The sequence below is a fragment of the Haliaeetus albicilla genome, chromosome W, assembly GCF_947461875.1.
Source record: "Haliaeetus albicilla chromosome W, bHalAlb1.1, whole genome shotgun sequence".
Taxonomy (NCBI): domain Eukaryota; kingdom Metazoa; phylum Chordata; class Aves; order Accipitriformes; family Accipitridae; genus Haliaeetus; species Haliaeetus albicilla.
This window is the reverse complement of record NC_091515.1, coordinates 2,757,850-2,784,137: the sequence shown is the minus strand read 5'-3', so window position 1 is coordinate 2,784,137 and position 26,288 is coordinate 2,757,850. Positions and strand designations below refer to the sequence as shown.

Genomic DNA, 26,288 nt, shown 5'->3' with positions numbered 1-26,288 from the left:
TGCATTAACTTGTTAGCACGCGTGGTATGCAATATCCAGTATTTTTATTTCAGCTTTTTAGTACTGCTGCTCTCTCTTTTCCAACTTTTGTTTAGTGCTCAAAGCCCGACTTGAGTAGAAGCAAGAATTTCATGAAGAAATAATATGAAGCAAGCTTGGTTTTTGCTTTGACATTTGTCACGTTTTAAATAAGTATAAATGTGAAACAGTAAATGTTTTTTTTTTCTTTTGCTTAATTTCAGGTATATCTACATAATGGGAATCCAAGAGAGAAATGAAAAATTATTCTATAGGGTATTACAAGATGATATTGAGCGGTTAATGCCAATTGTATACACACCAACAGTAGGCCTTGCCTGCTCCCAGTATGGACACATCTTCAGGAGACCAAAGTAAGAATAGATACACATTGCTGCTACCTTTATTACCATTTTCTCTGTATACTTCCCTGAGGTTTGGAAATGTTTTATTTCATTTTTGTTTGGATTCAGCTACACAAGACTTCTGCCAATTCAGGGCAGTAAAAGTTCATTAAATAATATCTCAAGACCCAGTTTACATTGGAAAACAGAACATCTGAAAACAGAATTGGTAAAGTGTCGCGTAAATAGCACAAGTGCAGGGCTTCAGCCCCATTTCCAGCTCTTCCTAGATGCCATACAGCTCTTTAATTCCGAGGAGAGTGCTGTGGCTTTCTCAGCTCTCAAAATCACATCTGGTGAGTCTGAGGATCTGTATCAGGACAGAGCATTTGGAGAAAGTGTAGATTGAAAGGGATTTCCAGAGGTCATCTGATCTCACCCTCTGTTCAAGAGGGGTAACTTCGGGTAGATTCGTTAGCTATATCCCCCTGCGCAACCCTGTACGCATCCTGCACAGAGGCAGAAACCCGAGTGCACACACACTTGTACAGCAGATTTGCTGGAGGAAGCTCGGGCTAACGGCAGCTCTGGCAGAATTGAAGCCGTGACCAACATGTTCCTGCTGGTGGCAAAAAAAAAAAAAAAAAAATCTCTCGCAGTGCTGGAGAGATTCTCACGATGCTCTGCAGAGCGGCACAGTGTGACATCTTGGGTGCAGGAGCAGCGTGTGAAGAGAGATGTTGGCAAAGCAGGAGGGGAGAGGCTTGACTCATGGTAGCTCAGCAGACTCCGTTGGGTGCAGGTAGTCCCTGTATTAAAGCTGTGCTACTAGGAGTCAGCTTTCAGTTATTCGGACACAGTAAGTATGCTTGCCTGGCATCTGGTTTGGGTTCAGCAGTGACTTCAAAACAACCATTCAGGTTATTAGCTCTGTGTTGAGGAAACCGGTTCAGACTGGCAGTCATTTCAGCTCATTTCCATGGTACTCTCACTGCAATTCAAAGTGTATTTCTAGAGCGCTCTTGCTTGAGGGCTTTAGTGGTGTGTGGAGGAAGGGCTAATCCTTCGCTGCCGTGAGGACTCGGCTGCGTAGTGTGGCTGCTGTGATGAAGACAGTAAGAAACTCACGGTTTTGCTCCTGATCTGGGGCAGGGGATGTGAAGGATGTACTCTTCGTTCTCACATACTTTCTTTCCTCTTCCACATCTCTGTATGCGTTATATACCGGTTTGAAAACTGTCCCCCTCTAGAAGTTGTCTGTATGAGAAACAGCAGCATGGACTGCAACTCAGGATGTGCCCCTTTCTTTCTGAGAATCAGCACTTTCCAAGCGTTGGTAATTTATCTGTTAACCATGTCTGCTGAGCCTTTCATGCCCCCTTTCCTCTAACAGAGGAACAACAGAGGACTTGCTCGAGCAGAAGAAATACAGACACTTCTCATCATCTCTGCTCCTTTCTGCTCCTTTGCCTCCCCTCCCGTGTTCCCATGGAGGACCACTCCGCAGTGGGAAGTGCTGTTCTCCTCCTGGTCTTGGAGAAGACAGTATGCTCAGTCCCTGTCTTTCTCTTCCTTTCTTTTCCCTCCCCTCACCTTGTGTAATGTCATGAACGGAGATTCACTAAGGTAAAGCCAGGCTTAGGATCATGTTCCCTTCTCCTTACAGTGGAGCGTAGATCCTGTCGTGTCTGACGCTAACACCAGAGGTGTTTTGCCCTAGAGGAGTACTAAAGGTGAATATCTATAGTAGTGTAAAATCCAGGTAGCATCATGAAAAGTATTTTCCCTGTGTTATTAGAGTGTCAAAGTAGCTGAATAAACTTGTGTATTAGAAATTGTCCATTGAGTGATTTATGTCAGTGATTGCAACACCTTCAATTTTAAGAAAATTGTACTGTTTGACATTTAGTTTTACAAAGCAAGGTGAAATTTCTAATTGCCACCTATAAAATATTTCTGCTTTGTTTTTTTCTTTCAGAGGATTATTTATTTCTATCTCAGACAGAGGCCATATAAGGTCAATTGTGAACAACTGGCCAGAGAACGACGTTAAGGTACTACCACTGTATAATTTTTTTTTCTAGTTGTTATTTAATCTCAGTTGAACTTCTTAAGATTTGTTAGTATTTGGTGGAAATGTAAATACTAAATAATGCATCCTTGGCTGTTTCATGATGATGGCAAAATACAGCTAATGAAGATAATGTGTATCTTGAAGAGCGGTGTTTTATCCTAAATATGAGGTTTATGGTTTGAGTAAACAGTGACGATGAGAACTAGACTTGCTGACCTTTTTATTTTACTTCATTATTCCACCTTTTGGGGAGGTATTGGGGGATGCACCTCTGGGTCTTACTTATTGTGTTACACAGCAGTAGGAGAGGTGATCTTATCCTCTCATTAGGACACAGAAGTGGTAGTTGGGAGGCCCAGATTGCCATTAAATCCTGTATGACCCAGTCGGATTGAGAACCACAAGGGGAGATAAGGTGAATGATACTTACACAAACTTCTTGATGTCTGGATTTACAAGTGGAAATCATAAACCTAAGTCGCAAGCTGCAGTTCCACACGGCAGCTTGGATCCTTCCCACTTAGCTTTCAAGGATTTTGGGCAGTGGGTTTCAGCAAAGAAAAAGGAGCATAGCAGATTCTAACATTAAGCGTTACTGTTTCAAGTAAAATATTCCTTGTAATCTTTTCCTTGTTTTGTTGTGCAAACATACCTGAATTTTTGCCTGGAAAAAAACCCAACTGGTATTGCTTTCAACTTTATAAATTTCAGTGATCATATATAATTTCACCTCCTTTTGTTTTCAGGCTGTTGTCGTCACTGATGGAGAAAGAATATTGGGTCTTGGAGACCTAGGTGTGTATGGGATGGGAATTCCAGTAGGAAAACTGTGTTTGTATACAGCCTGTGCAGGAATACATCCAGATAAATGCTTGCCTGTGTGCATCGACGTTGGAACTGATAATACAGTGAGTTTGACTGAACTTTGCCTGCCATAAGTTATCCCTATGAAAAGTATTTATTTAAGAGTATTTAGTACTATAAGAGAAGATTTTTATTTGAGCACTTTTATTTAAGATAAAACCAAGTATTTTTATGTAAGGGTAAATGATTTGGAATTCACTATACAGTTACATATCAGTGATTGAAAAACATGAGTTTATTTGTCAGTGAAATGGTACATTTGGAAGTAATTTGAATGCTGGAACACTGTAAAATAGACAGTCAGGTTGACCTGACTTTTAAGAAGCTGGAAATGTGAATCAGATTTATTAAAGCAGTTTATTGTTCACGGTATTGATTTGTTCCATTTTAAAAGCAGCCATCACCAGTCTCAAGTGCCAGCTGAAATTACTGAATGTAGATATAGACTGGAGGCAGTTACAGTGGCTATATAAATGCGGTTATCTTTGGTGTGAAATGTGTTACTGTGAACTCTGGAAAGTGTATATTGAGGAAGTGATTCATCCTGCTGCTGTCTTTGATTTATTCTTTTTCAGACACTCTTAAAAGATCCATTTTATATGGGCCTATACCAAAAAAGGGATCGCTCACAGGTCTATGATGACCTAATTGATGAATTTATGGAAGCCATTACAGACAGGTATGACACTGAATATGCTGCACAGAAGTATGGCCAAAACTGGCAAAAAACCCGCTGTAACACACTGTCCTTGAAACAGTCATTTAAGTAATAAGGATAGGACTAGAAGTCAAGAAACACAGCTGTATTTCTGGTTCTGTAGAGATTTTCTCTGTGACCTGGAACATGCTGCTTGTACTTATCTGTTAAATATGCACAGAATGGAGATGGAACTATTTTAAGCAGTGAAAGGCCTGAAGACATCTTCTTTCCAAAGATAATTGATTACGTGCAGGATTTTTATTAAAAGGATTGTATTTCTTTATGTGTCTAGTGATAGGAATATTTGCCATGTTCTGTAGGTATGGCCAGAACACACTTATCCAATTTGAAGACTTTGGAAACCACAATGCTTTTCGGTTTTTAAGAAAATACAGAGAGAAATATTGTACCTTCAATGACGATATTCAAGGTATACCCTTTGTTTATTTTCCTTAATGTATATACACAAACTTTGCCTAAAACCATAGTCTGCCATGTAGATCTGTTCAGCTCACCTTAGATTTGTACTGCTTTTACAGGGACGGCTTCAGTGGCCTTGGCAGGACTGCTGGCTGCACAGAAAGCCACTGGTAAACCACTTGCAGAGCAGAAGGTGCTGTTCCTTGGAGCAGGAGAGGTGAGTTCTCTTAAGGGCTCTAGAGCAACAAGAGACTTAACTGTGTATTTTCTGGTTCTGTAGGACTCATGGAGATTCACATTGTCTGAATTCCATTGCAGAACTTTTTATATAAGGCCAGCTGAAACACATTAACAGAAGGGACTACCTGCTTAAAGATGACCGTTTGAAAGGTGTTTAACATTTGCAAGGACGCAAGTTTTTCACTTTCTTACATGGACTTGAAAAAAACATCAGGGACTTGTCTGTAGTTGAAGGGGAATTTACCATAAAATTATGATTTAGTAAGAAGGAGGGTAAGAACATCTTGTTAATTTTTATAGCATTGGAGAGAAGTACACGGTGGTTTTCTTAGCAAGTTAAATCAGTGGCTATTTGCAGCAGACACTACTTAGTTACTGGGGCAGCAGTGTCAGGACCAGCACCATGCTTCTTGGTATATCAGCAAAATTGCTTCTATGGTGATGACAAAATAACTTAATTAGCTGAAAATTTCTCCAGCTGGGGAAGGTCCTGATTGCAGTAATTGGCCAATGTTGTGTTGTTGCCTGAGCACTGAGCCCTGCTCTGCACTTCCCTCTACCTTATTTCTCCTGCCAGACTTAGCAGCATGTGCTGTGAGCCAAGAGAAGGGACATGGAGGGAAGCACTGCCAGCATCTACTTTCTGCCCTTTGTCTGCAAGGCCTTTATCACAGGCAGCAGAGGCAGAGAGAGGTTCTGAAAGCACTTGGGCACAAAACGCTACACCATGGTTTCTTGGCAGGAGGGCTGCAGCACTAACTTGTTCTTACTGTCTGGTTGGGCTGCTTTATTGTGGCTGCTGAACTGGTACAGGCAGGGGGGCACAGTACCCAGAAGAGCTGCCTCTCTCTTTTGCTTGAAGATGCGACACTCTTGATCCCAGGAGTCTGCCCCCGTCTAGGCAAACATTGCTTGTGTTTCTGAGCTTACTTACTAAATTATTTTTGTGGGGATTTTGAATGGGGTGGTGTTTGTGATGACAGACCTCTTTTGTGACTTGTTAAAAATCAAAGTCCTTTTATCCACAAGGCCGCCCTGGGAATTGCAAACCTCATTGTTATGGCGATGATGGAAAGCGGTGTTTCTGCTGAGGAAGCCTATAGGAGAATATGGATGTTTGACAAATACGGTTTACTGGTTCAGGTAGGGGAGCGCCATGCCTTGAAATACCACTATACAGATGGCCAGTGCTCAACGTGTCCTTCTCACAGAAAGAATCAACTTTTTACCTATAGGGCCGAGAACAAAAGGTAGATTCCAATCAAGAACCATTTACGCATCAGGCTCCAGAGCAGATACCAAAGACGTTTGTAGAGGCAGTGAATGTACTTCGGCCTTCAGCTATCATTGGTAAGTAAGGTTATTTTTGTTTCTGTGTTTCCATCATTCGGTTATTTGCTGCATTTAATTTGCTAACGTGGCTCCAAGGAGGTTGGTGACAGTGATCTGTGTTTCTGCTGGTGTAAAGAAGATGAAAATGTGAGGTCAGTTTGCTGCTTGAAAATACACTGAGCTGCAGGTTAGCTCTCAGTGCATCCTTCATTGCAGCTGCGGTGCTTCTTCTGCATCTTGTATCCTTTTTAACTGCTTCCTCTAGTCCTTGTCCAGCTGGTGTTGGACCTTTCTTAGAAAACTCTGAGCACATTCTCAGAGACTGCATGGCCACAATGAGCTGACACTGTAATGAAGGGCACTAAGATTCAGGAAGACAAAAATATAACTTTTTTCCAGACACATTCCCTACACCAGCAGCAAGGGAGAGAGCAGTCACAAACACTGCATTTTCTGCTTTACAGGACTTCCCTAACTTCAGTAGTTTTTGTTTGGGGGTTTTTTCTGACCTTCCTTCCCCCGGTCAGCTTCTCTGGCCAGAATCTGCCACCAGCATGGTGTGAAGGAGCTGTTTCATACTGCAGATCACCAATACCTGTTAGGTCCCTGACATGTGTAGGTATTGATTTATAACTGTGGCTGTCTGCAGAGGTCAGATGGGATTACAGGTATTTCCTGGTACAACTCTGCAATTTCCTTTGCACATGATTTATTTGGAAAAGAAAAGTTTTTTGGCTGAGTAGCTACCCTGAAGTTTGTAGCCAGCATACAAATGTACACCATTTTTATGTATTGGTACCTATGTGTTTGGGTGTGGTCAGAAATACCTGTATCAAGGGAATGTGCAGTTAACACCCAGCTAGGATGAATCATCTGTGAAGAACCTGGAGTTCCCACTTGCTTATGGAGGGCAGCGATAAGTGTTCTTTACACAGATCAGTACAAAAAGTCATGTCAAATAGGCTTTTGGAACACATTAATTAGATGTTCCTGTGAAAATGAGAATTTTAAGCAGCCACTAACAGAGCAGTGCCTGGTTTCCATCTCCTGCTGCTAAAAAAGCCTGTGATTCTTTGCTCTGAGTGGGAGACTTCAGGGGTGACGTGAACTTAATCTACAGTCATCTGCCCTGAGGCAGTCAAGTATTGATTCTATTTTTATGTGTTTCTGTTTACTTCAGGAGTTGCAGGAGCTGGGCGGCTCTTCTCTCAGGATGTGATCAAAGCAATGGCCTCTATCAATGAGCGACCCATAATATTTGCACTAAGTAACCCTACAGCGAAAGCTGAATGCACAGCAGAGGAAGCATATACGTTAACAGAGGTATGTAACGTTTAGAAATGTTGACCTATTGGCACTTAGTGATATTGCTGCTTACTGAGTGTGAGAATGCAAGAACTCAAATTATTTTATTATTACTTGGACTTACTGACATAATAATGCAGATCTTTCTTGTCTTCTGGCAAAAGTAAATGGCGGTGATTTGAAAAGAATTCTTGATTTTTAAATAATGACATTCTGCAAAGCTTAAAATAGCCTAAATCTTGTTAGACTTTTTAAAAGAATGACCACTAGGTACTGTTTCACAACTTTGATCAATTAACAGTTTCCCACCATGCTTTTTAATTATTTGGGGTTTTAAAGAAACATCTTATGTTAACATCGTAATAGAGACTAGGTGCAACCTTTAAAATGTAACGGCTGAGTGAAGTCCTTAAAGCAGGTAACGTCCCTTCATCAGTCCAGGAATTCTGTTTTGCACTCAGTCATTTCCTAGTGTCTGCAGGTCAGAACTCGTATCACTAACAGTGACCCATGAAGACTTGTGCTTCCAGTGCAGGAGTCGGTGGTGGCCCTCTATCCTCGAGTTCTGCTCTCGCAACGCCTGTGTCTCGTACGCTGGCACCACCAAACGTTGAAATGAGTGAACGAAGACTAAACACACCTCATTCTGCACTGTTACCTCAAAGCCATGACACTGTGGGGTGCTTGCAGGGGGTTGGAGGTTGGGGTTTTGGGGTGGTTTTTTTAACAACACTATCACCAGTGCATCCAGAACTTGGTTTTGCCTTTAATGAAGCAAGTCTTCTATCCTTCTGCACAACTTCTTATATAAAACTAATCATCTTTGAAGAGAGCCTGAGGGAAAGGAGGTGAGGGCAAGGGAGCATCAGGCAGACACAGTGCTGGCTTTAACACTTTGAACTGGCTGGTAATGCCTTCCCTTTACATGGTAGACTCCAGCTTGCTGTGATCTCTCCCCTGTCCATAGGGCCTGCCTGTAGACTTCAGGGGTGGGGTTCTCGAAAAGACTTCTTTTTTTTTGTTTGTTTTTTTTTTAAATACAGTCCCAAATCAAGTGACTCATATGTGAAAATGAGTGGGTGGAGATCTTTCCTTGTTTCTTGATGCAGAACAATAACTCCTTCCTTCCACTGTTAGTGTGGCTCAGTTTCCAGCAGTACAACGTCACTGGTGTTAGCTTCACACAGGGAAGGGTAGAACTGCATCATCTCCAGTTGGCACGCAGATTCTCCTCCGTGTTACTAGGCCCATCAGCTTGGAGGGAACTCTTGCTACAGAGATTTGCAGGTCCAGAGTGAGCCCTAGGCAGGAATTACAGCCTCTGAACAAAATCTAGACCTTAGCTTTTAATAGTAAATGAGAACGCTTTTAAACGAAGATGGTTTAATATCTCTCAGGTATCTTGCATTAGCCAGAATAGTGAGTTGGGCCATGTTTCAGTATAGAGAATTAAATCCCAATATCTTGGATAGAAAGTGAACAAGAGTTAGTTATACAGCCAAGCCTTTAGCTGGCATAAATAAATGTAAAAACTACTGGCATCTCTGATGGCTGAAGGAGGCCAGAAGCACTATTAGAGGGAGAATCAGCCTAGTTTTTGCTTTCACTTTTTATAGAATATCAGCAGAGCAATAGATGTTTTAAGGGAAGAGGCTCACTTGTTCCCCCTGGCTGTGTGTTGAGTCCCAAGGAGTTGGACCTCAGGGTAGTTGTTGCTATCAGATGCAGAAGCAAGACAGTGCTGGTTACATTCAGGTGTGGTAATGTGTCTTCACTGAAGTAGCTGTATGATCATAGTGCTATTTTAAAAGTTTGTGCCAAATGGAGAGAGGATTTATAGTTTTTTCTGGTATTGGATCCATATGTCTTTTTATTTGTCCACATGTCCAAATAAATATTACTGGTCAGTAAATGAATGGGTGTAATTTTATTCCAGTCCTTATTAATAAATTTTGTAATGTTTCTGGCTCTTTAGACTTTTCTCCATATCTGATGTTTGTTTTCATAATGCTCTTTAGTTTTCTGAAATGTACTCAATTTACCCATAGTTTGCCCTTCAAAATGTGTAATATTTTTCCCTTCAAGATACAGTAATTACTAGAAAATCCTCTGTGACTTTACTTACTTTGTTGTTTAACTAACGAAGTTTGTCAGGCAATTAGGGGTCAGAGCTGTTAGCCCCATGTGTCTCCCGGCCTCCAGAATAGCCTAATCCTGGTTGGTGTGAAATCTTAGGCTAAACTAGCAAGTCAGTAAAGAAATGAAGGTATCATTGCTAACCTTTTATTCTTTATTCTTTTTCCACTAGGTGGCACCTGTAAAAGCACGTTAGTGCCCTCTGCCACTGTGTATTGTGGGGGCTTTTGTTGTGTTTTATTTTCATTGTCTTTTGGTCCTGTCCTCAAATGCATTCATATGTTTTGCTCCATGCACAAAAAGGCTATTATCATGGGTATGCCCTAACATTCAAACATAGTTCCTGAGTCTTTAGCTTCTTTGTTAATTTGTTCTCAAATGTAGTGGTCCTGGGGAGCCTTAAATATTTTAAAATCATGTTTTAAACCTGTTACTCAAAAGAAAGTCAAGATTTTTTGCTTACAGGGGTTTTACTGCTTGAGGAAAGGGTCATTTATCTGGAGAGTATATTTCACACTCCAAAGTCTGTATTTATTTTAATATTTCGGGCAGATTAAAATCCTTTTCAAAGGAAGGGTAAGCAAACTGCATTATTTACTCCTCTCGGAGCTCTCAGCAATAAAACTATGATACAGCAGTTCCTCCCTTCACCCTCCCACCCATCAGTAAACAAGTGCCCTTTTGTTACTGGACTTCTATTTCAGTCTTCTTTTGGAAGTGGCCATTATTAGCTGTCTTTGTACAGTCCTGACAGTGCTGGGTCCTGGCTTGTGGCCATGGTTCCTGATACATCGTAATGGTTATAATAATGGTTAACACACAAGTACTTTATTCTGTGTGTGAGTAGTTCCTCTAAGTCATAGCTGTCTTAAAGAACAATGAATGATAAAACAAATAGATTGCTTCCATTCCTTAGAAAGCTGCACGATTCAATGTGTATGCTTGCCTCTTTGGCTTTCCAGATGTTTGCTGCAGAAACATTGCATTTTCTGCAGCTGCAGAAACATGCAGATGCTTACTGATCCTTGTATCTGTTCCAGGCCCTGCTGGAAAGGGTGGGTTTGGTTGTTGTCATTCTGGGATTGTAGAAATTCAGTCAGCAAGGGATTTAAGTATGTGCTTGACTCCAGTTGCATTCAGTAGGGCTGTTTGCCTTTTTGCATTTGGCTGCATGCTCGAGTACCTTCCTGACTCAGTCCTAGAGCTGACTGGGAGCTGTAGGACTCTGGTGTCCCTGTATTTCATAATGACTGCATTGCTCCATACTGTTGGCTTTTCAGAAGCTGCCTGAGTGTGATTACTCCTCTGTTTAACAGGGCCGTTGCTTGTTTGCCAGTGGCAGTCCCTTTGAGCTGGTGACTCTGAAAGATGGAAGAACCTTCAAACCAGGCCAAGGAAACAATGCTTATATTTTTCCAGGTAATAAATAGAACTGTCTTCTCTTAATCTTTAAGACTAGGCTATTGGCACCTCTTCTTGGTGCCTCTTGCTACACTAGGCACAGTTAGTGAAGCAGCATGAAGAGGTGATACCAGCATTTAAATCTGAGAACAAAATCAGAAGAATGAATGAAAGAAAAATCAGTTAGGGATAGATGTTAGGCATGTGCAGCTACATATGCAACATGCTCACAGTGAGCTCCCCCAACTGTGTATTTCTAAGAAAACAAAAGGGTGTTATTAAAGGTGTTGAAAGCTGCTGCGTTATGGGTTCTTCTCCTTGTTTTGGGGGGAAGGAGAAAATAAGTGTCAGTGTGTTTGTCTTGAAGTTACGTCTGCACAAGTGAGGGTACAAAAGAAGCACTAGGGATATTTCTCTGCCTTCCCCCTTCTCTCCCTTTCCTCCCTGAGCTCCTAAGCTCCAACCCTTTGTCAAAAGCCACCTATTACAGTAAATGACTAGCACACATGGTAATAGTTTTGTGAATGTGCATAGAAAGCTAGGGGAAGATTTTTAAAAATAACATTCTAGATGACTCGCAGCTTCTCGGCAGCAGGCTGCATATTATAAAACGATGTGGCCCTAATTGGCAATAATTTTATTGTAGGCGTGGCTCTCGCTGTGATCCTCAGCAGTGTTCGACATATTAGTGATAAGGTTTTCCTAGAGGCTGCTAAGGTAAGTGTGGAAGCAGAGTAGGCTGTGGCTTCTGACATGATGGTGGATGACATGGTGGGCAATTTCTCAAATCTTGCTCAAACTCTATGGTTTCCTGTTTGATTTCTGTTGGTTTTATCCCTCCCCCATGGGAAAAAAAAAGGATTTTGATCACACAAAATTGTGAAAAGTATCAGCTTCCATTGCAAATTTAATTTTTTCATCCAGAAACCAAACACCCAAATAGGAAATCTGTCCATGTGTAAATTGCCTCCCAGCCTCATTGGTCTGGCAGCAGGCCTGCCTCCTCCTCCTTCCCTGCTCTGGGTTCCTCAGCTGGCGATGGGGTCAGGGATGCACGTGGCCCCCAGGCTCCCGTCCTCTCCTGCCTTTCCACTTTGGAGCAGGAGCACGTACCACATTGGAGTAGCCTGTGAATCAACTGGCCAAACACTTGGGCAGTCCTGCAGGCGTGATGTGGTCTTATAACTTCCATGGTTATGGGTAGTTCAGCCTCCAAAAAAATAGGATCTTATTTTGCTAAATGCTTACAAGCAGAATTTGCTGATATGGGCACAGATTGAAGAGTTGATCTTTGAGAATTTTGAGACGTTGACTGTCCTATTCTAGTGCTTTGGGAGCACTCTAGTAGTAAGAACACTGCAACTTGTTTCTCTCAGGTGGCATGTTATTGATCCCATTCGGGATGCAGTAAATAGAACTTGTTTGTTTTTCAAACTCAGGCATTGGCAGAACAGTTGACCGATGAAGAACTTGCACAAGGAAGACTTTATCCTCCACTGTCTAATATCAGGGAAGTTTCTATTTATATTGCTGTCAAGGTGAGTATGAAGCATAAAAGTGGACTGTACTAAAAGTGTTCTATGTATACATTAACCTGCTGAATTGCATGGTATGACCCTTAAACACTAGGTGCTTGGGCACAAAATACCCAGTTCTTTGTGCCTTTAATAAGAGACACTTAGAAAAATGTTGAATTTGTCGGATGCTTCAGTTTGGCAGTGATGATGGGCCAAAATTATGCTCCTTTGATTTCTGAAATGAAGTTTTCAGATCCCCAGTAAGGCATTCAGGAATTGTAAAAAGGCTTTGGCGTTTGTCTTTATCCAGTTTGTGAGTCCTGAACATATTGCAGTGGAAGCGTGGCTGTTATGTGAATGTAGTAAAAGGCACAAACTGCATCATGATTTAACTTTTCAGGTTATGGAATTTTTGTACGCAAACAACATGGCTTTCCATTACCCTGAACCTGCAGACAAGAACCGTTACATTCGATCAAAGGTTTGGACCTACGAATACGAATCCTTCATGCCAGATGTGTATGACTGGCCTGAATCTAAGGTTCACTGATGCATCAGAAGATCACGCTCCTCAGGCAGTATCTTCTACTCTGCAGGGATCCCTTTTTCAGACCAATTTAAGTCATTATCTTTGAGTCCTGTAATTTATTTTTGCTCATTTTGTTGTCTTTTTTTCCCTTCTGCCCTCTTCTTCACTTGATGTAGATTTCTCCCCACTCTCCCGAGTACCTGATAAACTGTATGGATGATGGCATCTGTCACAGGAATGAGAGAGCTCTGCAAAATTAATTTAAATAATGACATTGCATTTCTAGCTTAGAGCCAGCACCACACTGAAGAATTCTATTACTGATGTTTTAGCTACGTGCATTTGATGATGAACTATAGCTCTCTCATCGCTGCTGATTTCCAGGATGATTTATTTCTGTTTTTAATAATCAGTCTTCTAATTGTCCTAGTGTTGTCACACTGCATTATCTGTGACATCACCAGAGAGCATTTGTCAAAAAAAAAATAAGGACAGCTTAAGACAAATTTAACAGTCTAATGGGCTTTCTGTTTTGTCTGATGTTTAAAGATGCCCATGACCAGACTTCTTGTGGCATTGGCTGCTGTTTCTTTGTGCGTTGAGGAGCAGTGTGGTCTGCACGCAGTCTGCAGTGGAATCTGCAGCAATGTTTGTATTTCATGTTTTCATCGCTGTGTGAAATCTGTTATCAGGAAAAATGTGAACTAGTTAAAATTATCCTTGGAAAGCCTGAAAATAATATTAATCACTTAATAGCTTTTAAAAACAAAGCTGTGCTGTTGCATAATAAATTCTATCATATAAAGGCAGGATCTGAAGTAATTTACAGAAATCTTTTAGAGATTTTACAAGGAGATTTTCTGCAGTGGACTCCAAGGTGATGTACCAAAGGATTTTTTGTTTCATTTTTTTTTCCAAGGTTTTGTTTCTTCTAAGCTAAATTGTTTTCTCCCTTGGATACCCTTGTTCTCACAAAAAGACTTGTGTGTGATGTTTTCATGACATCGCTAACTCAAAAACTCTTAAATGGACTCACTTGCCACTTTGAACCCGCCCCCCCCCCAGGCAGCTGATGAAGCTGAAACAAAGTGTTACAGGCAGCTATGGACAGAGACATTTACAGAAGTTTGACTTGAATGTTTCTTGTGGTCTCAGTCCAGCGTATTCAGTCCAGTTTGAATACAGGACTTGAAAGATCTAATACTTAAAAGCTCTAAGCTGATCACTTCATCTTTTTCGCTCCATTTACAGGTTTAATTTGTCAGGGGTTTTGTGTGAAAACAAAAATTGCGAGTTGAATTTTTCCTTGGAATGAATAGTACTGCACATTGATAAGAGACACCACAATGTGCATTCCTTTTCATTTTGTTCCTATCAGGTTTGAGTGCCCTCCATTACTTTGTATTAGCAAGCAAGGACACACAGTGATAGTTACAGTCTGTGACTTCTCTAAATCTGGCCTCTGTAACAAGAACAATGGTATGTCGGGAACAGAAATAAATATTACGTGCTGTTCCATAGTTTGCTGTATCAAGGCAAAAAAGGATTTAAAAAAAAAAAAAAGATAGATGTAAAAGGGCTATACTGGCAAACTTGAAGCCAGAATCCAAAGAGATGAAGTAAAGCTTGCTCGGGATTTACCGATGGCAAGCACCTCTTTCATATCCTCATTTATTTTGGAAAATGCTGTCTCCACAGAATAGGCCCAAAATAGAACAGGGAAAATAGTCTCTGTACCCCCTTAGACATGGTCTCTGTTGCTAGTCTGCCTAGTCTCTGATTTTAAAATTAAGTTCATGTATTAGATAAAAAGAACAGTAAACTTTGGGAAGGCTTTACTTAGTGAGGAAAGAAGACTGATTATATAAACACAGAAAATAGTGATGTGGGGAAAAGACTGTGTATTCAAACTGTGGTAAAGTGCTGTCTGGTGAGGCTTGAAATGCTACATTGCCAAGTTGGGCGACGTATGTGGTTTGCAACTTGTATATGTAAGTATATGTACAAAAAAGACCAACACACACATAATGATGTTTTTACAAAGAATGCTTTTTTTCATCTATTTTTGCTATGCCTCGTTTTTATTGTATTTAAATTTGTGATCTTACTAAAGAGTTATTTATTTAGTGTACAAATTATTTTTACCTTCTGAAAATTCAACTCTAGCTGAAGCCTGTTGCAGTGTGTCAGTGGAGTTCTGCATCATTGGATTCAAGTATATTGGGAACGCACAATTCCTCGCTTCTGCCAACATACTAATTAGGCAGAGGAGTAACAAAAATATCCCATGCACTGATCTTGTGTCCCGGCTGAGAATGATCACAGAGGCAGGGCAGTCGGTCCTTAAATACAACTCTGTCTTACAAAATAAAGATCTACATCCATCTATTCAGTCTGATTTTTTTTTTTTTTTTTTCAGGCAAGAAGTGCAGTCATGGTCTATAATCAGTGGGCATTGATAGTACTCAGGAAAACCTGACACGGGAAAATGGCATTACCTGCGCGCAGCAGGAGTCTTGCTTTGGGCAAGAGTGATTTTTGGTTCCCAAAGGGAGGTCCTGCACAGGAAATTCGCAGTGGCTGCTGTCAAGCCAAGGCAAGGTGCCTGTTTTGTGAAGTGCAGTCCTTTCCCTTCTTGGCACCAGCTCCCTGCTGTCTTTAAGCAGATGCCGAGAGGGATTGTTCAGAACTAGCCAGCAGTGGGATTTTCCCAAGTACAAATGTTCCTGCATAATTTGTCTGGAAATCCCACTGCACAGGTGAGGAAAAACCAGTCTTTAACTGACTCGGAGGCTCCAGATACAGTAGAGCCTTGCCCTGGTGGGGCTGCAGATGTATCGGAGCTCTAGAGTAGAGAAGGCCTGACTGTCGCTCTCTTAACCTGTCCCAGTTACGGCAGCTAAGCGATACCAGTTAGACTTCATCTGTGCATACGCCCCCGTGGATGTTGTTTAATCAGGTTCTGTGGATCATCTATAGCTTACAGTACAGACACGGAGGAATTTTACCTGTAATGTACAGCCGTTGTTTTCTGTTGGCAACAGGTAACATGTCAGCTCACAAAGTTTTAAGTGCATTTCACCTTTTTTGTTATTTTTTTTTAAAATATAAAATACATAGATTCATCTTTGGGTTTGTATATTCTTCAGATCTAATCTTTGAATTAATTACAACTGCTAATCTTGCCACTTAGTAAGGAACCACAGTATCCTTTTTCAGATTCTACTTAACCTGATTTTTTCTGTTTGCTGGCTTATTCAATAGCATTTACCAATCTTTATCTATACAGAAAATTCTCTTACACAGTATGCAAAGGGAAAAAGTTGTCACCAGAACACATTTTGTAATGCTACATAGCTTAAGTTAAGCTTACTCTGTTCCTTAAGAAATATATCACCTAAAAGATGACAAGTGTTCTAGCTTTGCACACAGCCCTGGTGACTTTTGCCCTCCAAATGGTATTTAAGTCTGTCTTCCCTGTCTCTTCTGTGAGGATACTATTCTGGATGTACAGAACACTTCTGAGAGGATCAGAAACTCCCACTGAATCTTTTCCAGGACTGTTCCAAGACTCACTTCCTTAAAATCAACAGGAGCAGGACTGAGACTCTTGGCAGCAATGTATAGAAATGTCTAGGGGAGGAGAAGAAAGGTAGCTAGGGGAGCACAGCCTTTTTTTATCAAGTATGCGTGTTCTTGTTCAAAGCTGTTACAAAGGTTTGTATGTTCCCAAAGCGTGTGCCCACTTGCCAGCAATTGACATTAGAGGAAGACTATTAAAATGTCGTGTCTGATAGATTTTAAAGCCCAAATGTGACTCCTCGCGTAAGTTCTTGGTTATGTTTGTGAACAGTGATGTTTCATGATGTTGTGTTTGTTTTCCAAGCTTAAAACAGCAACACTTTACGTGGAGATTGGTGTTTAACAGGTTTCCTGTGGTAGGTGTGTGTCTTCTCTGTACTGTTGTTTCCAGCATGCTGTTTTGCAGGAGGGGGCAAAGTAACCTTTTGTCACGCTCCTCTGGTAGTAACTGCAAAGATAAATGATACACCTTTTAGTTTTTCATTAGCAGCTCTATTTGGTGACTACTCCTGTAGGAGAGTGGGGATCACTATTGTACAGCTACAACTGTGAATTTTAGTTCAGCTGACTCTGGGCCTAAGTAAATCCAAGTTGTCATCTTTCATTTGGGGCTTGCTCCGGGTCTTCTTGACTTCAAAGGTGCAGATCTGAGCACTTCTGTCATTCGGATAAAGATATCTACGAGACTCTCAGATCGGACTGTAAGAACAGTACAGTTTGGACTCCAGTTCTCTTGGCTGTAAGTGCTACTCCTGAGTTTAAGAAAACCACTGTAGTTTTTGGACTCTCTTTAAGATGATGCATACTGCTATCCTGTTTCATAACAGCCATACATAATCGGCAGGGACTGGTGTTACATTGAACACTGGAGCAAGGAGAAAATCTAGAGCAAAGCTCTAATTGCACCCACTTGACAGCTGAATTTGAGCAATGTAATTCAGTTGCGGCTGGTGAAGGGACATCTAATTCTGTATGGATCCACCTTGACCTACCTACCTGCTCCCGAAATACACATTACCATGGTATCGGAAAACCTGCAGACGGTGTGGGTGATCTGCGAGGAAAATCCAGCATGCTTTAGACCTCGGCTTCCTGCGCTCGCTTCCCGAATCACAGCACTCGGTGAGGATGCAGCTTACTTGTGCCTGCTCCGGAGGGAGATGTGCTAACAGCTAGATGGTACGTGGGGAATCCGGTACCTGGTGGCACGGTGGACCATGGCTGCAGCTCGTGGAAAAAGCTGTCTCGCGTCAGACGTTCGACTTGTGGTGCAGGAACCCTCTGGCATGCGTTTATATTCCCCGCACACGAAGCGGGCGCTGGATTGAACTTAATTCTCCCAGTACCTTTGACTTTGACTTACCCATCCTTCAAGTAGTTCCTTTCTAACAAAAAATGGAAATAAAAATACTTTTAGGACTATACAAACATAGTAAGATAGCCAGTTTGTCAAGAAATAAAATATCTATTTACATTTATTTCTATCTTGAACATATCTACCTTACACAAATAAACCTAAGTCTGCTGGAGTGTTTGTGAGCACAGTTCTAGCCTGTCAGTCAGGGGTTGACTTTACCTGGGAGGGTCGTTGTTCCGCTGAAACTAAAATTGTACTTAAATGTGAACTGGTTGGGGTTTTTTTTCTCCTTTATAATGTTGTAACTCTATTGAAATGTGTGTTCTGGTCTTCTATTTTCTTAGTAAAATGCATTCCCTTTGCCTAAATTAATTTGATTTTGTTTATTCTGAAAAAACGAACGCTTGACCTGTGCAGAATTGGTACACCATTGCCTATGTTACTGGTTATTTACCGTTTTTTTCCCTTTTGCCCCTTACACATGACCAGCGCCAACAGGCTGCAGGTGAGGCAATGGCGATTTTATCTCAAAACTGCCTTTCTCGAACACCTGGCTGTCCCACAGCGCTTTTAAAACGCTGCTTTGTAACGAGACTTGAGGATCTACACCCGTATTTTTACAGATAGATTGAAAAAAAAAAACAAAAACGGGGAGCTTGCCAGCGGCCTGTGCCATCTCCTGTCACAGCCGGGACCCGCCGGCCGCCGCTGCCTCCCCCGCCCGCGGGACCGGGACCGGGACCGGGGCAGAAGCCGGCCCCGCCGTTGCCCGCCTCCCGCCTTTCCCGTCCCTCAGCACCGCCTGAGAGAACGAGGAGGCGGCCGGGGCCGGGCCGCGGAGCGCGGGCTCCGCCTCGCCGCCGCCCGGGGAGGGGAAGGTAGGCCCCGGGGAACGGGGCCGAGCCTTACGCGTTCCGCGGTCGTTTGACTAAACCCAGGCGGGAGGGTGTCCCCCTCACCGCGGCTAAGGAGCCTCGTCCTTCCCCCGCCCCGCTCTGGGGCCGTTCTCCCCGAAGAGGTTCTCGGGGAGCGGCGGAGGGCCGCGGCCCGGTGTGTGGGGGGGGGGGGGATGTGGAAGGCGGCGGGGCAGAGGCCCGGGGCGGCCTGAGGGGCGGGTGGTCGGGCGGTTTATGAAGGTTTTTGGGAGAGGTTGGACCTCGGTAGGGCTCGGGGGGGGACACGGCTGACCCCAGGTCCCAGCCCACCGACGCACCGGGCCCGAAGCCAGTTTAGCTGAGAAGTCGTTCATCTGCTTTTACACCGAGGAAGAAGCAGCGAAATGTTTATTTTTGCCGTTTTGGGGGTGTGATAGAGGTTTATCCCTTCCCTCTTGCCCCCCCACCAAGGTCAGGTAATGACACGTTGCACCTTGGTGGGCTTGGGAGGACCCAGCTAGCACAGCAGGGAAAAGGGCTGCTCCTCTAAAAGCAACTAAACCTGAGAAACAGTAATTCTTCTGTTTGAAAGGTATCTGGAGCTGTTGAGGCACCTGGAGTTTGAAATGAGGTGGATATACATCTGAAAACGAGGTGGGAGCTAAGTCTGGGAAGAGCCCGGCTGGAGAAGGCAGACCCCGTAAGGCCAGACAGCCTTAGAGTCGTGGACCTGGAAGTTCTGCTCCTAACGCAGCTTCAGGAAGGTTGTCCTGCTCCTACGGACCGGCCGGCCGCTTCGTCTGGACAATATAGCGGATACGGAAACAACAGAGGTACGGCACCTGATTTTATAGATCCTTCAGCCACTATAGGTGACCCGTGATCTGTCACACAGCCTTCAAGCTACGTAGTGTTTAATTTTTCACTTAACACTAATGAGAAGTAAAACACCCGTCGCTTTCAAGGATGCCGTTGCAAAGGCAAAGTAAATCCAGTTGCTCCTGCCTTTTGCGGTCTCTGAAGTTGTTTTGAGGGGAGCGAATCTTTCCCCTCTGCGTTGCTGGGCTGGCCGCTCCTGACGTCCAGTAACGGCGTTTAAATGTCAGCAAGGGGTTGTTTGGTGTTAGTCATTCTGAAAAGGCTTGTAGAGGAAAGCGTATGCAGAAAAATTCAAAGTTTCAGTAAAGGGAAAAAGAAATAAATAATAGCAGGTTTAAAGATTAGAGCATCTCCAGCTGGCTAGGGCTGTTTCTTCAGGTAACAAACAAAGGTCACGTCTTACCTTTGGGCTGAGTGTTTGCAACCTTCCACTGGCTTAAAAAGGAAGTCTGCTGCTTGTAATATGTGTTGTCTGAAAGTCATATCCTACTCCAGGGAGGTTTTATTTTTATTTTTTAAGGGAAGGGCAATTTGATCCTCACACTAAAGTAGAGAGGCTGCCTTCATTTAAAGCAAAAATGTCTCTTTCCCAGCATAAATACATATGCTCAGCAGCTCAAAATCTCTCTTTCAGGTGGCATACCGACATATTTAAAATGTCAATGGATATAACTTTCCTCGGCACAGGCTCAGCGTATCCGTCTCCAACAAGAGGAGCATCGGCATTAGTGCTTCGCAGGGAAGGAGAGTGCTGGCTCTTTGACTGCGGAGAGGGAACTCAGACACAATTCATGAAGAGCCATCTCAAAGCAGGTTTGTGCTGTTGAAAGGTATTGTGATGTAGGAAGGAGAAAAGTTTCATGAGATCTAAACAAAATACTTTGTCCTTGCGCTCACGGTATTTGAATATGTACGTACTAAACATGCATGAGCATCTGAAGGTGCTGCATAAGGGTGGGAGTTGCTGAACCTGCTGTGCAGTAATGCTTGATTGCGCTTTGGTAAAGAATTGTGTTCGAGAACTAAACTCTCCTGCATTAATTTCTTAGGCTTTGTAATTTCAAATGTGGACCACAGACCAGCTTTTAACTGGCACAGTTTGTATTTGTCTGAAGGCAGATGTAGGCAGTACCTGCTGTGAGTCTTCCTGGCAATAAATATTGTGCTTTTGTTTTCAAGTGAAGTTGTGTGTATTCGCGGTAACTTTCACATTTGAGCAAATAAAGTAGAAACCAGACTTAACCTTCAGTCGCTGTGCTTTTGCGGTCTACAGCGGCAAGAGCAGACTTTGGACTCTCATGTTATAAAGATGGATTTATCAGTTACAAACAGAAAACCAACCTCCTGCTCCTCCAAAATCAGAAGCTATCAGGGGGTTTAATGACCAAGTGAATAGACTAATTTTTACTAAATTTAGTGATTTTTACTAAATTGTTCTTAAAACAAAGAGATTCTGTCCTTCCTATTGCTCAGTCCTAAGAGATGCTGGAGAAAGTGCCGTACCGCGAGGAAGTGGGAGCTCAGCTAGCAGAGGAGACTGAGGCAGGCTGATTAAAGTACATGTGTCTGTAGTGAGAGAAAAATTGGGGCTTTTTTAATCCAGCAAGGGCAGGGCCTGGTGCCTGAGAGCTGGAGACAAACTCAGATGCGAAACAAAGCCCAGATCTTTCAGTGCAATTTTTCATCTGTTTGAAACAAACCAGTTGGGATCTGTGGGGTTCTTACCTTTTAAAAAAACTTTGAAATCAAACCTGGATTCTTTTTCTTTTTTGATTATGTTCATTTCATGTGCTAGATTCAAAACTAGGAACAATACAGATTCCACTTTATCTTTCTCTTTAGTCTACAGTTTCTGTGTAATGTATGAAAGCGCAACCACTTTCCGGCACTTCTTTGTGTTTTAATGTGGCAGATGTCACCAGTCGATTCTGTTCCATGCTTGTAGCACGTTTTCCTTAGAAGCAACTAAAACTTCTGTCTCGGCAGCCTTTTCACGACAAATCAAGCCAAAATAAACCTTGTGCGGAAACTTAATCGCTACTGTAGAAAAAAAACCACTTTGTTGTTTGGGATTTATTTCTTAAATACTGGTTTTATTTTCATTTCCCTCCTTCCTTATTTCCTACTTCTTGCCAAAAAGTGATTATTTCTGACTTGTTATGGCGTTCATTTATTTTCCTACCTTTTTCTGTTTTATTTTTCTTTTCCTGTTGTTCTAATCAATAGGCAGAATTACCAAGATTTTCATAACTCATCTTCATGGTGACCACTTTTTTGGACTTCCTGGCCTGCTGTGTACACTTAGCCTCCAAAGTAGCCCTGACCTAAACAAACCACCTGTTGATATTTATGGACCATTAGGACTGCGAAACTTCATATGGAGGAGTATGGAGCTCTCCCACTCACAACTTCTGTTTCCCTACACTGTTCATGAGCTGGTGCCTACACGGGACCAGTGCCCCGCAGAAGAATTCAGAGATTTTTCTTACTTGGACAGAGATGAGGTATCTCCCGAGGGAGCACAAGGGAGAATACTCCACCTGGATCCAGTAGAAGACTCTTACTTGCTGATTGAGGATGAGCAGCTGGTTCTGAAAGCATTTCGCCTATGTCACCGCATTCCTTCCTTTGGCTTTGTGGTGGAAGAGAAGCCCCGGACCGGTAAACTCAACGTACAGAAACTGAAAGACCTTGGTAACTACTTTGACTTATTTTTCCTCTTCTTAATTTTTTAAATGCCTAAATGCATGTGTTCAGGCTGATTAGCGACTCCCATTTTCAGCAAATGTAACAAAATTGGGTTCACAGGCAGCTGAAGTCATTTTATGGCCTCCTTTCTAGGGGTTCTAGCAAATTAGAGCTGCTGTATCTCTCAGTAATCTGTTTTAATTCAGTTTTCTATTAAAGACATTTTAATACTTCATACCAATGCAGCAGTCTGAATTGGTGTATAACACTAGTGCCAATAAATATCGCAGACTATTATCATACTGGGAAGAGCAAACAAGTTCACATGTTAAAGTTTAAAAAGCACAACGTGGCTTTCAGGGAAATGTATGGCCAGTGTATTTGCATGACTTTATTGACTTTAACATAAAGAATATAGTTTTTCTTCAAACACACTTCCTGCTAATGTTCCAAGCTCTTTATTTGTATGAAGTGTGTGAGATATCAATTGCTATTGATACTGAGGTGGTATTTTTTCAGTGAGACAGCTCTCTATATAGCATATCTCTTCTTAAATGTTTTGGTTTTTTTTTTAAACCTGACACTCATCATAATACTTAGGGCCTCTTTTGCCTTTATTTACCAGGAGTTCAACCAGGTCCTTTATATGGGAAACTGAAGAATGGAACTGCAGTTGTTCTAGAAAATGGAATAACGATTTCTCCTTCTGATGTCTTAGAAGACCCTATTCCTGGAAGAAAAATCTGCATTTTAGGGGATTGTTCAGGGGTGGTTGGAGATGCGGCCGTGAAGCTTTGCTGTGAAGCGGATGTACTGATACATGAAGCCACTTTGGATGATACCCAAGAGGAAAAGGCCAGAGAGCATGGTCACAGCACTCCAAAAATGGCAGCAGATTTTGCAAAATTGTGTAAAGTTAAGAAACTGGTTTTGACTCACTTCAGTCAGCGGTATAAACCGGCTGCTCAGAGAGGTGAGGGAGATACAGGCATCACCGAACTGAAGAGACAGGCAGAGTCAGTGTTAGATGGTCAAGAAGTAACACTAGCTGAGGATTTTATGACAATAGAAATTCCAATGAAAAAGTAAAAACAGTAGTGTTAGCAAGCTCTGCATGAAGACATAAAGTAGGATGGCATTGGATAACACTTTAAAATAATAGTAGGGTTTCTGGTATCCAAATTAGTTCCCTTCTGTGGCACGCAGAGACCCATTGCAAACTGGAGAGAGTGCCAGGTACAGTTAGCGCTGCTTTTGTAAAGCAAGAAAAAAGGATAATCAGATGTCTGGAACTTGGAATAAATTCCCAAGTGATGGTTTCGGCCACTTAACCTCCCCAGAAACCGCATGTGTAGGCAGGCCTTCGCAGTCCAGGGGTTTTCCTTGGACCGCGGGTTCCTAGAGGAGAGCACTGGGTCATTTGGCTTAATACAGCCTCCAGGAAGGTTTGTGTTCTGCACCAGAATTTAAGATACCTTGCTTTTGAATAACACATATTTCAAACTTTTATACAGTCTTTTGTAACTGTTACCTGATTTCTGTGTAAGAGGACTATTGTACTGAAACTAATAAAGTATTTATAACTCTGCCAAGTGTTTGTAACTGGGGGTGTTGCTATGGTGAAGTTAAGGAGCTCTTCTAGTTCTCCCTTGCATATGAAGTTTCCTCATAAATAAATATAGTTTAGGCTTCCTGTCAAAAGTGAATCACTCTTAACAATTTGGTTCATTCAGAGCTCTGAGGCGTAAGCCCTAAGTTTGCATACCTATTCCCTGCATCAATAAAGTTTTGGAAGTATGCTCTGGAAGTCTTTGGGCAGATGACAAGCAGTCTTCCCTAAAGTGTTCCTCCAAGTGCATTTTCAAAGACAAATTATCCTGATAAAAGCATATTTGCGCTTGTAGAAATACCCCTACGGGAGGAATTTCACCTGTGTATAGCTCAGTCTGTTTCTGCAGTGACTTTATTCTTTCAGTTAAGGGACATGTAGACCAGCTTTATCTCCTTTTTATCCCACCTCAAAACAAACTAGAAGTTGGAGTTTCCCAAATTGTAGCTCAATTTTCTGGTCAAAAGTAAAATCGGTGTTTTTGAAAAATCTACCCTAAATATGTTCCCCCTAGCATGGATTTCTGAAAGCTGAAACACTTCGTAGCTTTCTAATAAAACACTGAAAACACTGACAGGTTTAAGTACAGCTGCTAGAGTTTGTGCTTGTACTTTTGTTATGTTGATGGTAGTACAGGTGGAAAAGAAATCAGTTTTAATACACAATTTCCCTCCCTGCTTTAAATGTAGAATAACAAAGCTCCAAAAAATGAAAACTGAACTACACCAGCATTAATACTTTGTGCTTCAAATATGCTTCAAATGTATAGGAAGTCTTTGATTCTTAAAAAAAAAATACTGGGAAAAGTTGCGAACTTTAATAACATGACTTCTGGAGCAGAAACTCACTGATCCGTGTGACTTCTCTCAAAAATGGTGTAAAGCGGGCAAGAGTTCACAGATCATGCAGTGGCACATTCTTTCCCCCGTGCATTGTTTTTCTTTTGTAGGATAAAAATCAATGGCAGGTGCAGAGATCTTGATATCACACTCTGCTTTATGCCATCAAAAGCTGAGCGGACTCCAGCTATTCAATGTTTCATACAGTGAAAGAATAACTTTGTTGTCCTGACCTGCTCTGCTACATCTGCTTCCACACTGGAACAACCAAAAATTCCTATTTCTAAGCCATTCACAGTTGTGATACGAAGTTTAGGGAACAACTTCAAGGCTTTGTGGAAGTTCACTGGATACCACCTGCAAATGCGAAAATTGAAGGATGGAAATAATAACGGGACAATCTAAAAGCCTATGCAGCCCGAAATGTGTGCACCCACTGCTGCGGCTCATTTCCCCACGGTGCTGGATCACACTGCTCCAGAGCTGGGTTATCCATCCCAGCAGTAAATACATTTTTGCATTTGTCTGATTAAGTTAATTGCTGTGAATTCAGGAATATCTTCAGTTCCCATTCAAATGACAGAGGGTGTGGGTAGATGTGTGAAATGAATCGATGGCGCAGGCTCCCGGCATGGAGGGAGCTCCTCCGTGCCCCATGGTCCCAGTGTCCCTGTGGTACAGCTCAGCGTGTCGGTCCAGCACTTGCCTGGCTAAACGATCACTGGTTCTTGCTAGCCTGCAAGAAAATGGCCCCTGGGCTAATTTTTGGCTGGATTACCAAGTCGATTAGCCAGCTGTCTTGCTGCACAACTTGTACGAGGGCTGAACGGATGGACCACTCGGTGGATAAGGAATTGGCTGGATGGTTGCACCCAAAGAGCTGCGGTCAATGGCTCGATGTCCAAGTGGAGATGGGTGACGAGTGGCGTTCCTCAGGGGTCGGTATTGGGACCGGCGCTGTTTAACATCTTTGTCGGCGACACGGACAGTGGGATTGAGCGCACCCTCAGCCAAAGTTGGCCGAGGACACCAAGCTGTGTGGTGTGGTCAACATGCGGGAGGGAAGGGATGCTGTCCAGAGGGACCTCGACAGGCTTGAGAGGTGGGCCCATGTGAACCTCATGAAGTTCAACAAGGCCAAGTGCAAGGTCCTGCGCGTGGGTCGGGGCAATCCCAAGCACAAATACAGGCTGGGTGATGAGTGGACTGAGAGCAGCCCTGTGGAGGAGGATGTGGGGGTGTTGGCTGACAAGAAGCTGAACATGACCTGGCGATGTGTGCTCGCAGCCCAGAAAGCCAACCGTATCCTGGGCTGCATCACAAGAAGCGTGACCAGCAGGTCGAGGGAGGGGATTCTGCCCCTCTGCTCCGCTCTGGTGAGACCCCACCTGCAGTACTGCGTCCAGCTCTGGGGTCCCCAACATGAGAAGGACACAGACCTGTTGGAGCAGGCCCAGAAGAGGACACAAAGATGATCAGGGGGCTGGAGCACCTCTCCTATGAGGACAGGCTGAGAGAGTTGGGGTTGTTCAGCCTGGAGAAGAGAAGGCTCCGGGGAGACCTTCCAGCAGCCTTCCAG

At 42.7% G+C, this 26,288-nt stretch overlaps 2 protein-coding genes across 5 annotated transcripts in view; both read left to right on the top strand.

Moving 5' to 3' along the window:
• The window catches only part of ME2 (malic enzyme 2), a 33,882-nt gene extending 18,614 nt beyond the window's left edge, over positions 1 to 15,268 (top strand). The window contains exons 4-16 of one of the 2 annotated variants that reach the window (XM_069775269.1): positions 243 to 392; positions 2,341 to 2,416; positions 3,183 to 3,344; positions 3,876 to 3,979; positions 4,321 to 4,430; positions 4,540 to 4,637; positions 5,690 to 5,803; positions 5,896 to 6,010; positions 7,173 to 7,315; positions 10,750 to 10,852; positions 11,481 to 11,551; positions 12,274 to 12,372; positions 12,752 to 15,268. In XM_069775269.1, the coding sequence (XP_069631370.1) occupies positions 243 to 392; positions 2,341 to 2,416; positions 3,183 to 3,344; positions 3,876 to 3,979; positions 4,321 to 4,430; positions 4,540 to 4,637; positions 5,690 to 5,803; positions 5,896 to 6,010; positions 7,173 to 7,315; positions 10,750 to 10,852; positions 11,481 to 11,551; positions 12,274 to 12,372; positions 12,752 to 12,901 (1,495 nt within the window). In that variant the 3' untranslated portion in view covers positions 12,902 to 15,268. The remainder of the gene's footprint in view (positions 1 to 242; positions 393 to 2,340; positions 2,417 to 3,182; positions 3,345 to 3,875; positions 3,980 to 4,320; positions 4,431 to 4,539; positions 4,638 to 5,689; positions 5,804 to 5,895; positions 6,011 to 7,172; positions 7,316 to 10,749; positions 10,853 to 11,480; positions 11,552 to 12,273; positions 12,373 to 12,751) is intronic. The other variant, XR_011322991.1, reaches the window with a different exon arrangement.
• Positions 15,269 to 18,726: 3,458 nt separating this feature from the next.
• On the top strand, positions 18,727 to 23,853 carry ELAC1 (elaC ribonuclease Z 1). 3 transcript variants are annotated; one of them, XM_069775271.1, is made up of 5 exons: positions 18,727 to 18,869; positions 19,287 to 19,527; positions 20,208 to 20,386; positions 21,800 to 22,267; positions 22,887 to 23,853. In XM_069775271.1, exons 3-5 carry the CDS (start codon positions 20,230 to 20,232, stop codon positions 23,348 to 23,350), a joined length of 1,089 nt encoding a protein of 362 aa, XP_069631372.1. In that variant the 5' UTR covers positions 18,727 to 18,869; positions 19,287 to 19,527; positions 20,208 to 20,229; the 3' UTR covers positions 23,351 to 23,853. The 3 variants fall into 3 exon arrangements, with proteins under 3 accessions (XP_069631372.1, XP_069631373.1, XP_069631371.1); XM_069775272.1 differs by lacking the exon at positions 18,727 to 18,869 and adding an exon at positions 18,933 to 19,170 and having other exon boundaries at positions 20,261 to 20,386; XM_069775270.1 differs by lacking the exon at positions 18,727 to 18,869 and adding an exon at positions 18,933 to 19,170.
• Positions 23,854 to 26,288: the final 2,435 nt, after the last annotated feature.

Excerpts from the sequence above, each read along its gene's own strand:
- ELAC1 (XM_069775271.1), top strand. The coding sequence starts at position 20,230 with ATGTCAATGGATATAACTTTCCTCGGCACAGGCTCAGCGTATCCGTCT. Across the intron at positions 20,387-21,799 it reads GAAGAGCCATCTCAAAGCAG|GCAGAATTACCAAGATTTTC; the intron begins GTTTGTGCTGTT and ends TCTAATCAATAG. Across the intron at positions 22,268-22,886 it reads ACAGAAACTGAAAGACCTTG|GAGTTCAACCAGGTCCTTTA; the intron begins GTAACTACTTTG and ends TTTATTTACCAG.